Consider the following 16,709-nt stretch of genomic DNA (forward strand, 5'->3'; position numbering starts at 1 on the left):
CTCCCAGCATTCTGTTCTGTTTACTCCTCCCACCTATGTTTTAACCTATGAGGGCCAAGCAGTTTCTTTATTGCTTAACCAATGAAATCAACAGATTGATATATGATACTCCCACAGTTGAATTATTTAATTGTCAAAAAGAACCTTCCATGAGTAGGAGTGATCCAAAGGTAGGAAGGTCAGATTCAATAGGCTGTATGAATCCAAAAGATCCTGAAACATAGGGGGATATCAAGGCCTTGAAAATAATGCTAATCAGAAACACAGAAATCAGTATTGTGTAGGTGCCCAATACTGGCTTCTGAGTTTGTATGTGCATGTGTGTTTGTGTGTGTGTATGTGTACATATGAACAAACATGCTAGTGATGTGTTAGAAGCAGAAGTAGGAGGAATGTTCTTAGATCATATAAATCTGACGAATACCACATTAAGACACGGAAATGGGTTCTCAGAATATCTCAGAACCCCTAATATAATAATAGGCTTCACACACTGTTGTGTATGTTGAAAATATTAAAGGCACTTCAGCATTTCCTAAACTAATGAAAATTCTATCATGAAACTTTGTCTTGGGAATATCTTCTCATTTTTCATGAGGCATTTTCCCCAGAAGTAAGCTTAGGAAAGAGTTTGATAAAGATTGTATTCTCTGATTATAACTGTTATCAAGACAGTTTTAAGCCTGATGTTGTTGATCATGTTGTTGAGTGTGGTAACGAGGTAGGAAGTAGGAAGAAGGGACATGTGTTGCCCAATAGGGCACAAATCCGGCACCTCTATGTTGTGACATACTTGGCACATGTTATTTAGTCTTTAAGAATGTCTGTGTTGTTGAAAATGAAAAAGAGGTGAATTTTTTTTTTTTTTTTGCTGCAAGTGGGCTGCTTGTTGGCCTGGCCGCCCGGCTATCTTACACCAGATATACTGACACAGAAATTGTATAATTAAATCACTACCTGGCCCATTAGCTCTTGCCTCTTATTGGCTAACTCTCACATCTTGATTAACCCATTTCTATTAAATCTGTGTATCACCATGTGATTGTGGCTTACCAGCAAGGTTGTAACCTACGTCTGTCTCAGATAGGAGACAGTCCACACTGTCTACCACCACACTGTCCTTCTTCCCAGCATTCAGTTCTGTCTACTCCACCTACCTAAGTTCGGCCCTATCAAAAGGCCAAGGCAGTTTCTTTATTCAAGCAATGAAAGTAACACATAGACAGAAGGACCTGCTACACCATTTTTAATTGATTTTTATTGAGCTCTACGTTTTTCTCTGCTCCCCTCCCTGACTCTCCCCTCCAATCTTCAACCCTCCCCCAAGGTCCTCATCCTCCCAATTTACTCAGGAGATCTTGTTTTTTTCTACTTCCCATGTAGATTAGATCTATGTAAGTCTCTCTTAGTGTCCTCATTGTTGTCTGAGTTCTCTGGGATTGTGGTTTGTAGGCTGGTTTTCTTTGCTTTATGTTTAAAAACCACCTATGAGTGAATACATGTGATAATTGTCTTTCTGTGTCTGGGTTACCTCACTCAAAATAATGTTTTCTAGCTCCATCCATTTTCCTGCAAAATTCAAGATGTCGTTATTTTTTTTTTCTGCTGTGTAGTAACTACTTTATTGTGTAAATGTACCACATTTTCCTTATCCATTATTCGGTTGAGGGACATTTGGGTTGTTTCCAGGTTCTGGCTATGACAAACAAAGCTGCTATGAACATAGTTGAGCACATGTTCTTGTGGCACGATTAAGCATCCTTTGAATATATGCACAAAAGTGGTATTACTGAGTCTTGAGGAAGGTTGTTTCCTAATTTTCTGAGAAATCACCACACTGACATCCAAAGGGGCTGTACCAGCTTGCATTTCCACCAGCAATGCAGCAGTGTTCCCTTTATCCCACAACCTCTCCAGCATAAGTCAACACCAGTGTTTTTGATCTTGGCCATTCTTATAGGTGTAAGATGAAATCTCAGAGTTGTTTTGATTTGCATAAAAATAGGTGAATTTAAGCAGTGTCTGGTAGCATACTTTCTTAAGACAAAAACAATAAATAACATGATAGAATGTAGTCTTCTAACTTAGACTGGGTTAAAATTTTGTCTCCGTGACTACATTCTAAGGGCAATTTTCTAAGAATGCTGCCAAGAGGAAATTATAAATAAGCACCTAGTGGATATTATTTTCTTGCAGAAAATATGACATCATTCTATTCTTTGCACCTACAGGTGTCACTTATTAGGAGAGAAAAGGCTAAAGAAATCACCTTTGAGAATCTTCCATGACTTCATTGGCCCACAGATACTCTAGCTCATTAGCACCTGGGTTATTGTGATCAAATTAAATTTGGTTTGTGTTCATTCCTGTGTGCTAGCATTTTCTCTAAGGAATGAGACATTTTAGAAATTTGATAGTTTTGATTTTTTTATTTTTGAGATAATATTATAATTACATCATTTTCCCCTTCCTTTTCCTTCTTCACTACCCTCCCACAAACCCCTCCTTGTTCCTTTCAAATTCATGACCTCATTTTTCATTTTTTTGTTGTTGCATGAATGTATGTATATACATCTAAATTCTTATATATTACCTGCTCAGCTTAGAGAATGTCACATAAGTGTGTTTTCAGGGCTGTTCTTCGGTATTGAATAACCAATTGGCACACTCTTCCCTGAGGAATATTTTTTTTCTTCTTTTCTCCCACTCTCAGCATCCCTTTGTTACCTGTAGCTCTTTGTCTGGGTTTGAGGCATGCTGGGCTTTCCTACATTAGCATGTCTACTGTAGTTGTACTTGTTCAGTTCCTGTTTAAGCAATCAAGTTGATGAGACTTTATTAGTGTAGCTTTTATGTAGATTACTAGAACACAGAATCTCACAGCAAACTCCTCTGATCCTCTGGATCTACATTTTTTTTCCTGTGTTTTCTTCCACAATGATCCCTGATGATGATGACCTAGGTACAGGAGTTGTGTTGTAGATGTATCCACTGGGACTGGGCTCTATAACAACAGCTCATTCTGATTTGTCAATTTCTGTAATGGTCTCTATCTGTTGCAAAGACGTTTCCTTGATGAGCGGGTGAGACTACACTTACCTATGGCTATAAGGAAAAAAGGATAAATAGTGCATTTATGGATTATGCTGACTTAGAAAAATGGCAGTTATAGATTCTCCTCCAAGACCCATGACTTCAATAGCCCTTGGTAGTTGGCTAGATTTTTAGTAATAGGCACAACTAAGGGATACATATGGCTTTTTATAATTTGAACGCCTGATATGGATTTAGCAATCTTGCTCATCTTTAAAAGGGTGTGTTGGGAACACTGAGATGCACCGAGTATGACACACAAAACACTGTGATGACGTCATCAAATCCACTCATTACTTCTGGCAGTTTGGACTGGAGTGTTTAGAAGCAGACTTGGAGCTCCTGAGTCTTGCATACATTATTCTTCACTTACCGGTATGCAGAGGGAAATCTCAAGAAGACTGAGGGAAGACACTCTGGTCACTGACAAGAATACCTTGCTTTTGCAAGCTTTGCTGCTTTGTTAGAAGAAACAGTGAGGCCCACCTGAGTCTAGGCAGTCCATGGCACTGGGTGTAAATGCAGTTACAGGCAACAATTCCCCCAAATCCTCAGTTTACTGAAGACCTTTCCTGTTTACATTTGGAGAATGGAAACATAGTCTTTGTTTCTGAAGCTCATTACTTTTATCAGTCTATCTTAGTGGCCACTATGTAGAAGATTTTTCATGATCACAGAACAATCCCTCCCCCAACCCTGCAGCATTCAAAGAATAAATGTGTAGGTTGATTTTTATAACAGAATCTAAGATTCTTGAACTTCAGAACTAAAGATTTATTCCAAAATCAGCTGAGATCAAGTTTTAAGGGAGATTGATCAAAATAGAATTTTGAGGAAGAATCTAAACTGTGATGCCATTAGAATAAAGTCCTCAAGCAAGCTTGCTGGTGCTGGGATAGATATCCTCTGTAGGCAGAGACTGCTTGTTTGTTTCCCAGCCACTAAGATCCAACTAATCACACAAAAAAATATATTAACTAGAACACTATTTGGTCTATTAGCTCAGGCTTCTTTTTAACTTAATCTTAAATTAACACATTTCTATGAATCTATGTATCACCACAAGGTTCTGATCTACTGATAAGGTCTGGCATCTTTCTCCTTCACTAGCTACATGGCATCTCTTTGACTCTGCCTCCTCTCTCTCTCTCTCTCTCTCTCTCTCTCTCTCTCTCTCTCTCTCTCTCTCTCTCTCTCTCTCTCTCTCTGTGTGTGTGTGTGTGTGTGTGTGTGTGTGTGTGTGTGTGTGTGTGTGTGTATGTGTGTTCTGATTTCCCACCTGGCTTTACTCTGCTAAGCCATTGGCCCAAACAACATTATTCACCAACCAATAAAAGCAACACATATACAGAAGGGCATCCCATACCATCTCACCTTCTCTGTCTAAATAAAAAGGAAGATTTTAACTTTAACATAATAAAATTACATATAACAAAACAGGTATCAAACCAGAATTACAGTTACAATATTTCTTTGTAAGTCTAAATTTTCATATCTAATTTATCTTTTATTATAACTAAGGAAAATTATAACTATCTGTCTTCAACTTCATCAAAGTCCCCAGAAGGATATAATTTTATCTAAGTAAACAGGAAGTGCATTGTAAACAACTTCCAAAGTTCTAGAATTGACAGAGACATCTTGCTGCCTGGACAGTCACCCAAAGTTCTTCTGTAATGTTGGGGCATCCATCTTCAGCCTACAGGCCCATAATATCTGGCAGGCTTTTAAGTGAAGCAGGAAATTTGAAGATCTGTTCTGTCTTATACTGACAAAGTTCATCAGTTGCTTTCTTCTGTGTCCTGCAAAATGTCTGTCAGTCCTTTCTGAAGCAGGGACCCTAAAGAAGGTTGTCTCACCTTCTTTTGGAAAGTTCAGCAATCATTTTTCTGTGGGTCCTGCGTGCCCAGTTCACACAGCATCCCCTAAAGCAGTCCAGGCAAGAGCAGTTTCTTGCCCAAATGGCTAGACTTGTCACATTGAAGACAAGTTCCATAATGAGTTTCTTCAATGACCATCAACCTCTCTGAAGTAATTGGTGCTTCAAGAAGCTGATATGTCTCACTGTCAAGAAAAGTCTAAGTTCTTAAAAAATATTTTAAAAGCCATATTCAGTAGGTCTTTGGAAGAGTTGAAAAATACCTATCCATTTGAAATAGATCTCTGTACATTTAGAAAATCTAACTAACATGACTACAGGTTTGACTATTATAAATGACTATCTATTAATCTATAATTTTTAATTATACATTACATTTTTAAATAAGCTTTACAAACACAATACTGTAAACAAAAGCATTTTTCTTAAGGTTTCTTAGATCTTATGTGGATCCATGTCCACACAGTGGGCACCATTTTGTAAACAGAAGCTGCTGTATGGCATAGGGGCAATTGTAATGTTCATTGTATTGTGTGCATCAGCATAATGGTCCTCACCAAGAATTCAGTCTTGGGAAGCCTCAAATCCTTTGACTCTATCTTGCTGTTCTAGGAATTTAGCCTCCTCTCTCCAATAGCACTTCCACTGTAACTGCAGCCCATCTTCTAGCACTGCTGAAACTAATCAAAACCAATCATGTGGAGTAAACCTATTGCTGAAAGCCTATATCTCAGTTGACATGCCTTGAACCCAGTGCACCTGTTCACCCCTTCCAACATGCACCAACATTAGGTGCATGTTTTCTGCAGGAATGATGCATGAGCTTCAGTAAAGTGGCTTTCTAGCTGCTGGCAGTTCTTACACGGAAATCCAGCTTAGAGCAGATAGCCAGCAATCCTCCTAGAAGTGGTGACAAAACCGCCCACCACATAGCAAGTAGAATCTGAGCTGCTGACCCAAATGACCCAACACGCTATCCACTTGACAGAGCAACTGTCCTCAGGCACCTGCTTGAAAGTCACCTCACTAGAAAAACAGAGCTAACTACATATACACACTCTGTAGGCACTAACAGTGATGATGGAACACCATTGTCTTCTGGTTCCATTTCCATGTTATTGCACTTAATCTTTACATGTCTTTCTTCACTTGAGATGCTAGCACACTTGTGTTCATTGTAGCACTACTCACTACAGCAAAGTTGCAGAAAAAAGCGAGTTGTCTGTTGAAATGTAACTAGGGAGAGAAGAGGCTTATGTGTATACCACAGAATGTTATTTGGCTATAAAAAGAATATGCTCTGTTGTTTTTTTGACAAAATAGAGAGAAACATAGGACTTTGTGCTGAATGAAAAATAACTCATGCATAGAAAGATAATACTGCAGACTTTCATATTTGAAACAAAAAGGTTAATCTCAAAACAAAGCCATGGCTGCAAAAGCGAAGGAAACAGAATGAGCTTAGATAGTGTTTATCATCTCTGGCTGGAGCTATAGTTCATAACTTTCCATTCTCTACTTAAGAACTAGGAAAGAGAGTCTAGGGACAGTGAGACAGCTCAGCAGTTATATGTGCTTGCCTTCTTTCTCTTGACCTGTCTGTCTCTAGGAGCCATATCGTATAATCAGAGAACTGACTCATTCAGATTGTCTTCTGTGCCACATATGTGCCATGACTTGCATCCACAGGCTCCCTCTTCCTTCTCCCCTGATAAATAAATAAATGTAATTTTTTTAAAGAAAAAAAGAGCTAAAAACTCTAAAAATAAGAAATTATAATGGGTATGGTGATACATGTTTTAAATACAATTCTGCATTCCACAAATATATGTGATTATTACATATCAATTCAAAAGAAAAATTAAACACTGAATTTATGTATTAAATATAATTCTGGATTCCATAAATGTGTGTGATTATTGCATCCTAAATCAAGAGAAAAATTAAACACTGAACTTATTTTTAAAAAATCTGGCTAGTATTTGAAATATTTGCAGCTGTTTGGTGGAGTCACAAGCTGCAGATGGTAGGCAGTAATGCCCTTTAACATTGCTACCTCTGCTATGTCTGGGACTGACTAGAAAAACACTGAGTCCTAAGGAACAAACTTGGAGAGACTTGGAGAGTTCTTTTTCCCTAACAAAACCAGAAACACTTAAGACTCTTCATCACAAGGTCAGCAGCAGCTCTTAGCAAACGGGAATCTTTCCAAAGGGGAGGAGAGCTGCCAACAGATAGATGCGGTCCTGTGCACAAAGGTGAATCTCTCCTGTGCTTTCGAAACTCAAATTCCCAGGGCAGTGCAGTGGCATTGCAGTTGGGGGCTGTCGGTATTAAAGAATAAGAGTGTGCAAAGTGAGAACTCTTGATCCCACACAGACCTTGAGGTTCTTCAAGTAAAAGAAAGATTATTGTGTCTTCTTGCAACCTAATCTTATTAATATATTGAACGGGCTCTTTGTTTAGAATTGGTAAAGCTTTCCTTATGCTTCATTCCCTTGAAAAAATTAACAGACAGAATAGTTCTTGCACACCAGGAGGCCCCATCAGAGGGCTGGCTGTGCTCACATTCTGTCTCCTAGCAGGGCTGTGACTCATTCCGAAACACTGCCTGGGAGCAAGTGATGAGCCTGAGGACACAGCATATTTTCTGAACTCTCATTTTTCTTGTACTTCGTATGATCTTATTTTAATTGAAAATGGATTTTTAACAGTCTTTCTAGCTATAACAAAATGGGATGCTGTTGCCATCATCAAGGGAAATGGATGGCTTATCCTGCTTTGCTTTGATTTCATTGCTTTCTGTTAAACAAACACCACAAAAACAAAACTAAGATAGCTACTTTCCGGGCATGGGAATGAGTTTAGAAATAGCTCACAAACTTCCTATGACTTAGAAACTTCCCTTGAAAATCTTAAACTACTAGTACCTTTTGGAGAAGGGTGACACTTGTCAATTCTTGTGCCCCCATCTCTTTAGTGTGGCTGCAGCTTTTGTGCCTGTATCTTACAGCGCTCAGAACACATCTGTTGCGGCTAAGCAGTGTTAACAACACTGACCCCTATCTAAGATGCGCTATCAATGACCTTATCCCCTGCAGGTATGAGTGTACAAAACTCAGGATACTATCACTTCTATTTTACAACTGCAGTTAACTGGGACCTGAAAAACAAATGGAACATTGCCCCTCTCTCCTCTACCTATCTTTCCAGTTGATGTGATAATCTTTAAGAGGACAAACATCAAACTTAGGTCATCAGACTTGACAACAAGCACTCATAAGTGTTGAGCCAACTAGCTGACACTGTAAACTAACGTATTTTCTCTTTTGTTCTCGTGAATGGTTCATGCACTTACAGTGGGAACTTGTAAGTACTAGGTGCTCAGTGAATGGGTTGGAACGAAAGAGCTGTGCTTATATTATGCATTTTTTTTCTCAGAGTGCAATTTTAGGGAAATAATTTAAATCAGTTTTTTTTTTTTAAGCAAGCTTTAACCAGATATGCTGCTTCTAGTCATGGGTGTGCATATCTCTCTCTCTCTCTCTCTCTCTCTCTCTCTCTCTCTCTCTCTCTCTCTCTGTATACATGTGTGTGTACATGTGTGTGTATGTACCAGTTTGTGGGTTTTATGATTTATGAGATATACCTGTTTACCTGAGGTTATTTTCCCACCATTGTTTAACCTGAAGATATAAAGTCTCTCTGTGAACCACAGTGTACTTCCATGACAAAGCGTCAGCCTTGATTTTAATCCTTCCAGACCCCAGACTATGAGAAACAAACTTCAACTGTTTGTGAGCCTGGCCTGGTTTCTTACAACATCCCTTAACTGACAAACCCAAGACTATTCACCCATTGGTATTTTATTTCTGCCAGAAGAGACTTTGTCAGTTCTTTCTAATTATCTACTTGATGCTAAGTAAAATTGACTACTTATCATTTCCCTGTACATTGCACACTCTCTGTAGCAATATTGCCTCCAAGGGGCAAAAATTGATTCCTGATGAAGCAAACTAAAACTTTTTATAAAACATAAAAATATAAATGGTATGATCACAGACGTATAAATAAATAGGCATTTTTTTTCTGTGCTATTAAAATGTCACCAAGGAGAAAGGAAAACAGGATGAGTGATTAAAAGGATCTAGGAGTGCAATCATAAAAGAAACACTACTCCATATTGTTGGGAGCTGTGAACCCCCAAGGTCCTGAATTTCTGGTAAACAACTTTCAATGCTTGCACCTGAGACCCTCAGGAGTTCCTGATGGCAGGAGAGTGGTTTCTGGTGGGTTTGGCTGGGGCATGGCTATTAGTTAAGGATCCCTATATAAACTGCCTCTGAACACAATAAAGGGGGCATTCTTGTTTCAAGGATGACCTGTGTCTCTGGCTCTCTGTCTGTGAGTCTTTGTGTGTTTCAATCTCCAGCCCCTTGCCCGGCTCACAAACTGCATAGAGCGCAGATGGGTGTGGTACACTACACATATAAATGTGCAGTGGTGTTTGCAAGTTTAATCATGTGTAGTGATTCTTCTTGTTTAACATAACTACTTACAACTGTCTAAGTATTTGAGCGTCAACTTGGCATAATTGCTTGTTTTGGCTTTAGTACCATAGCGACTGTTAGAAAGTATGCATGCATGCATAGAAAATAGAAATATGCTCCTAACTCAGTGAAATAATATTTTCAATGTAATACTTGTGCTTTGTTGGAGGACATCAAGCTATTCCAAGAATATATCACCAGTCCTCAAAGCGATCTATTTTATAGCAAAAAGAGAGAGAGAGAGAGAGAGAGAGAGAGAGAGAGAGAGAGAGAGAGGAAAAATACTGCTTATATTCTCCTGACCTCTCTCAATAGAGATAACAAATAGGTCTAAATTCAAGGACCAGGAATTTAATCTCAGTGTAGTGAGGGCATCTGAGGCTGTCTGCAATGGTCACAGATCCAAGATGGAGATTTGGGTGCTGACTAGCATCTGGTGACCTGGTACCAAAGAACTCTGGGAAACAGTCTCAGTCAAGGTAAATACAGGCAACACTGGCCTTGGCATCTGTTACTCTTCCTCTTACCTCTGTGGGTGAGTTAGCTGTTGACAGAGCATTCTTTCTGAAAAATAGACTCTGTTCATGACATTCTTCCACAGATACATATATATGCTTTTGTAAAATGCAAGGGTGATGCTGTATTCATAGCAGGGATGTCTCCTCCTCTTCAGCAAATCCAAAAGAGACTGATGGGGTCCAAACCTGAGGGGCTGCACACACGTTAGCACAGTGCCTTTCTAATGAGTACCTTTGATCCAGAGATCCAGAGTGGTTAAGATGAGAACCTTCTGTAACTGTGGCTATGAGAACCAAATTTCTCCATCTACTGGTCTGTTTTTGGAGGCGGTGAACCTCTGAGAACGTTTGAGAAGCAGCGGAATCCATCTCAGTGTGTCTTGAATGTGATAATGAAGAGATTTAGGAATATGGATCAGGATCTTAAAGGTATGACTGAAAGCTTTAGTGCAGCCAAAGGCTGTTCATCCAACTTTGCCCCCAATGGATTCAGTTGTACAGATAATTTTTCCAGTATCTGGAGAAACATCCACATATAGCATCCTCACCAAATGTTGCTTTAGCTGGTGTCTGTGCTTTTGTTAATGGCCACTTAAGGTCTCAATGCATGCATTCTGCAGGCATCTTGGTGTCGGACTTTAAACTTATCTCTTGTGACAGAAAGATATCATCCTGATCTTTCCAAGAGAGTAAATGCCTGAATTTTATTAGAAATCTAGTTTAATCCATGACCTCTTTCTTCTGTCTGCATCCAATCCCACACAAATTGTCATTTGTCACTATTTCAAAGACACGTTGTTGCTATTCCAAAGCAGGATACATTGTTTCAGTCTTGATTAACCTCAGAATCTACCATTTTTTACTTGACTGGATACACAATTATGGACCACCAGCTGATACTTCATTAAAGGAGTGGTGTGCAATGTTCAAACCAAAGTAAACACATTGGTCTCCACAAACATTTATCTTTTCTTTGTAGGAAAAACATTCAACATCATTTATTCCAGTTTATTCTACAAATAGATAGTATGTTATCATTATCATTTGTTTGAAGAAGAGTTTTTGTCTTACTTTTCTCTGTGTGTAGGAACAAATGACTTCAATCTCACTACCAACCTGTTTACTATCCCTTCTTCGTAAGTCTAGTTTTCAATTTTTCATAAGTCTAGCTTTGAATGTTTTGTAGGCATTGTATTTACCAGTTTACTCCCAATATCTACAAGGCAAACTTTTTTTACACCCCTCGTGTAAGTGAGTTCACACAATATGTGTCTTCTTTTGTTTCTGGCTTGCTTAATGTGGTGACCTCCGGTTCCATCAATGTTGTTGAAAATAGCAGCACTTTATTCTTTATACAGCTGAATAGTATTCCTTTAAGTTCATCTATTCATCTGTGGATGGCCATTTAGGTTGTTACCATTTGTTGACTTTTCTTAATAGTAAAGTATTAATATGTAAGTACAAACATTATTTTGACACATTTATTCTATTGCTTTGGCTAACATCCAATATAATGATACTCTATTTCTAAATATTTAAGGAAAATCTCTATTGTTTTCTATAATGGCTCATTTAATATAGGCTCTAAAGTGTGCAAGGGTTTCCTTATACTGTATCCTCAGTCATTTGTTATCTGTGTGTGTGTGTGTGTGTGTGTGTGTGTGTGTGTGTGTGTGCTGATCCCAGGGTTTCACATAGTATAAACGTTTTACCCCAGAGATCATGCCTAAACTCACCTCTTTTTTGATAACAATTATCTAACTAAAGTGATTTAATTTTGCTATGATCTTATCTTCTTAGCAGCAGATGATACTCAAAACTTCATATATAAGCTAGTTATTTACATTTTCTTTTGAGAAATGTATATTAAGTTTACTGTGCAGATTTAGAACAGATTATTCGTTGGATGAAATTTGACTTGCATTTTCTACTGAGTACTCTAGGTTATCTTTGTAATTTGGATATTACCTTAATTATATACAGCACAAGTTTATTCTCCTGTTCTGTGGGTTGACTCTGCTCTGTTGATTGTTTTCTTAGCTGAGAAGAACTATAAGTTTTATTTAGTCCTATTTTTTTCTATTTTCCCTTGTGGAAAGGAAAGAGATGATCTCGTTTCTGCAAGCCCTGTGTTCTAATGTCTTGAAGTGTTCCAACTATGTTTTATTCTAATAGTGCCTTAGTTGCATGCTGTATTTGCATTTTCAATGCAGCTCATCCTAATTTTTATGTAACTGTGGAGAGATAGAGATCCGACTTCGTTCTTCTGCTTACAAAGACCCAATTTCTAGAACCACTTATTGAAAAGTCCATCTTTTCTCATGTTCCTCACACCATTTTTGGAGGTCAGTTGCTACAGATGCACACATTGGCTTCTGATATTCTCATTCCGCTCCACCAACTATGTGCTGTTCATGTTGCTAACACCGTGGGAGATATTTCCAAACAAACATAGCTTTTCAGGGTGTGGTGTGGCTACTGCTCCCTGGGTTTACCTAGTTTTACAGTAAGAAGGGAGGCAATTAAAGAAAAAACTCGCATTTCAAACAGGGAAATAGAAAGCTGCCTTGAAGACAAGATACCAACAAAGACTCCAGACTTCCAACAAACAAAACAAAACAAATCTCATTTGAAAGGAGAGAGACTGCTTTATTTATACCACCAAAGGGGTTCTCCGCTCCAAAACAACCATTTAGAAATTTTTCCCCAAAGTTCAGTCACTGAGTGTGCAGAGGCCCTTGCAGCTATGGTAAAAGGACTAGACTACATCTTAACTAGCAGTAGAGTTTGCAGCATCATTCCTAGAGTTCTGATTTTATAAAAATTCAAAATGTAAAACGAATGGGTGATGGACGCTAGAAATGAGGCTCCAAAAAGCTGTGAATGCTCCAAAGATCTGTGACATAATTTGATTTTCTACAAGGATGTCTTGAGAGGGTGTTGGAGGAAGCTGCATTGAAGCTGAGGTCACAATGGATGACTCAGGATGTTGGAGGTGCCATGACTGCTGGATATTTGCAAAGAAAATCATGGAGTGAAACAGGGCCCAGGGAAGGCTACATGTATTCCAGGTACCAGGGGGGTTGTTCTGCAAGAACCTTGGTGACACCACACATTTCAGGTATTTGACAGAGTAGCTAGGCTCAGTGTTTTCCCTGTTGGGTTTTGGCTTTGCTTTGGTCAGGCATTTCTTTGTTATTCTCCTATCCATCCATTTTTTAATAGGAATGCTTATTTTGTGACGTTGAATATTGGAAGAATATAACTGACTTGTTTACATTTTTTTCCAGAGTGCTCAATTATGAAATGGTTTTGAATCCCAGAAGAGACTTTTGGCTCTGAGTGGTATTGATCCTGCCTGTTAAGACTATGGGGATTTTGAAGTTAGATTGAAAATGTTTAAAATTACGAAATGTCCATGAGCCCATAGAGACAAGGGGTGGATCATAGTGATTTTAAAATGATGTAGTACTTAGTGTAGTTTTGCGGCCTTGTGGGCTTTCTCCCATCTACTTTATCATGCCTATTGTTGCTGTCCTTGTTCAGCTCATGTCTAACCAGCTTTGTTGATGAGATTTTATGGGTGTTGCTTCTGACATTTCCAGGATGAGCAATCTTACAGCCAACTCCCTGATCTTCAGGCTTTTACAATCTTTCTGTCTCCACTTACACCAAGATCCCTGAGGCTTAGGTACCAGAGTGATTTTATGGATATAGCCATTAGGATTGGAATCCATAGCTTCATATTCTGATACATTGTATGTGTTGCAATTATATTATAATCTTTAAAAATTAATAATAATTTTTAAAAAACTTGTATTTAGGTATCATGTTGACAAAGGGTGGATTGTTGATAGTTGTTCCTCATTGTCAACTTGACTGGGTTTTAGGATAACTTAGGAGTCAAGCCTTTGTGTATGTCTGTGTGAGTTTTTCTGGAGAAGTTTAACTGAGGAAGAAAGACCGCACTCTGAATATGTTCCTGGTATCTAGCAGGGATAAAAAGGGGAAGGAGCAGGAGGTCTTGATGAGCACCAGCATGTCTCTGTGTCTGCTCTGACTGCAGACCCCACGTGACCAGCTTCCCACTCTTCCACTGTTATGCCTTCTCCACTATGAAATAAAACCTCGAATTGCTTTTGCCATTTTTTTTTGTCACAGCATTAGGCAAAGTATCTGATACACATTCCTGACAGGAATCAACACTGTTTTCTCATCGTCCTCACTATCTTTCACTATTCTCTATTCTTTTTTCCTAAGTTTAGTTATCCTACATTTTTTGGGCCATGTCAGTAGTTAGGATGCCTTTCCTAGACAGCCATGTGACTAACTCCTTGTTTAAAAAGGAAAAAAAAAAACAACTTTGTACAAATATCCCCTTATCAGTGAGGTCTAATAAACGGAGAGTTCAAAGTTGTAATGTAATATGCACTGCTCTTTCTCGGCTTTATATTGCTGTCTTTATTTCTTTATTTTATTTTATAGCATCTGTTTTCTCTTGCCAAACTGCGATAATTTACTTAATTTTATCATTTATTGTATGTCTTTCTTTATTAAAATAGAAACTTACATTTTCTACATTAATTTGTTTACTAATGATATATGTGTATTACACCACAGTGCACATGATAGAGAACAATATTCAGGTGTCAGTTTTTGCCTTCCCCAAGGCTCAAACTTAGCTCAAAAGACATGGCTACAAGCTCTCTTAACTACTGAGTCAACTAGTTGACCCTATATGCTAATATTTTTCTTTTTCATTCTCTTGAATATTTCAAGTGCTTATAATGGGAACTCCTAAGTACTAGGAACTCAGTTAAGAGGCTGAAAGGAAAAAGCAATAATTACACTTTATTGGGACTTTCTTCTTTGCTCACCTGCTTATCACTAAATCACAAAATTTTTAAAGACAGAAATATTTTGCTTTGTGGCAATTTACATCTTAATACATTTCCCCAAAACAATGGCTATGTGATAAATATTTACTAAGTACAAGGATTCATTTCTCACCTCGTCATCCCACAGGGTATGAAATTATAGTGTGCAAAACCAGAGGAAAAATTCAAGATTCATTGTAAAGTATAACAGTATATACTTTATAACATATATAAACTATAAAGTCTAACTCTTCCAAACTTGAAGAGTCCAATGTAGAGCAGTATGGTAAGATCTCTTATTCAGGTTTTATTTACAAGAATTCAGGGTCAGGAAAATGTCTCAACAGCATTTGTAAAGGCATTTGTTATCAAGCACGACAGCCTGAGTCTAATCCTTGAAACGCGCACTGTGGAAGGAGGGAACCAATCCCTACAAGCTCTCCTCTGACCTCCTCATGTACACACTGTGATTTATGCAATATGCATATACACATGAATAAATTTTTAAAGACTCAAGAATTCACTGTAGTTTATTTTAGCAATTTCACACATTTTTACCTGTACTTGTATCTGAGATAGCCATGATGCACCATGCCTTATTTAACTTCTCTTTTTGTTTCCTTTCTCAGAGCTCTTCCTGCCATGATGCAGTGGGTCCGCACCCAGAAGCCAGGAGAGAGTGGCATCAATATTGTCACTGCTGATTTTGTAGAACTTGGAGATTTTATCAGCACTGTCATAAAACTCAACTATGTCTTTGATGAAGGAGAAGCCAACACTTGATACTACTCTTTGGAGTGTCCATGAGTAAGATAGAGAAGCCTCATTGTATTAGACATATTATCAACACACCCTCTGAATTTCCTATTCCACCAAGTCTCTGAAGGAATTAGGGATGGTAGTGAGTGGGAAAAGAGGGAATACCGTGTCTTCAGTGATTGTAACCATATTCTGCATTCCTATAAATATGTCATTTCCCATTTGGTGAGCAAAATCTACTACTAGTGTTAGGAATAGAAAAGAACAGTGAACTTTGTTTTTAAGAATTAATGTTTGTGATATGTAACTCATGAGTGTTTCCTTGGCTGCATTTTCTAATTTCAACCTCGGGCTCCTATGCTATTCATACCCTTTGCCCTCTCCACTCCCTCTCTCTTGCTCGCTCTTTCTAATTAGATGCTATATGGGTCTCAAAACAATTGAATGCCCAACGTAATGTGTATTACATTGTTGTACTGAAATGTGTTTGTTTTGTGAGATTTGATAAAATATTCCATAGTCATCTGCAATTGGGCAATTGTAGCTAATTCTTGATCATAGAAAATATGCATCAAATCTGTTTCCCTGCATCGGTAATATTGGCAGTCATTAGTGATTTTTGTGTTCTATGAAAACAACGGTGTTGCAGAGTATTTCCGTGTGAGGCAGCTATGACTACTGTGCAAAAGGTTGTTTGGAAAGACTGTGAGCATCAACTTTATATTTTAAAAAGAATAAAAGAAGGCTGTAATCAGAGATAGCTATAATTTTAATTCAGCAGTCTTAAATAATAATGCCTTGCAAATGTCGAGTTACAATTGTGTGGCAATCAGAAAAAAATTAAATCCATAAAAACTTCTCTTAATAATTTTAATTTTTCTTGAAAATCAAAAAGAAAGACCACCATAAGGCTCTCCTATATATTTGGGATTCCAAATGCATAATTCTAAAATCCAGATTATGAAAAATGGTTTTAAAGATGCTTCATTTATGTTTATAACTTAGAAAGAAGAAGGTGAAGAAATGCAGAGGG

At 38.0% G+C, this 16,709-nt stretch overlaps 1 protein-coding gene across 1 annotated transcript in view; it reads left to right on the forward strand.

The window, feature by feature from the left end:
• The window catches only part of Plcxd3 (phosphatidylinositol specific phospholipase C X domain containing 3), a 147,877-nt gene extending 131,971 nt beyond the window's left edge, over positions 1-15,906 (forward strand). Inside the window, exon 3 of the mRNA XM_005356580.3 lies at positions 15,547-15,906. Within this exon, the coding sequence (XP_005356637.1) occupies positions 15,547-15,700 (154 nt within the window). The 3' untranslated portion in view covers positions 15,701-15,906. The remainder of the gene's footprint in view (positions 1-15,546) is intronic.
• Positions 15,907-16,709: the final 803 nt, after the last annotated feature.

Source organism: Microtus ochrogaster, chromosome 19 (genome assembly GCF_000317375.1).
Source record: "Microtus ochrogaster isolate Prairie Vole_2 chromosome 19, MicOch1.0, whole genome shotgun sequence".
In the NCBI taxonomy this organism is placed as follows: domain Eukaryota; kingdom Metazoa; phylum Chordata; class Mammalia; order Rodentia; family Cricetidae; genus Microtus; species Microtus ochrogaster.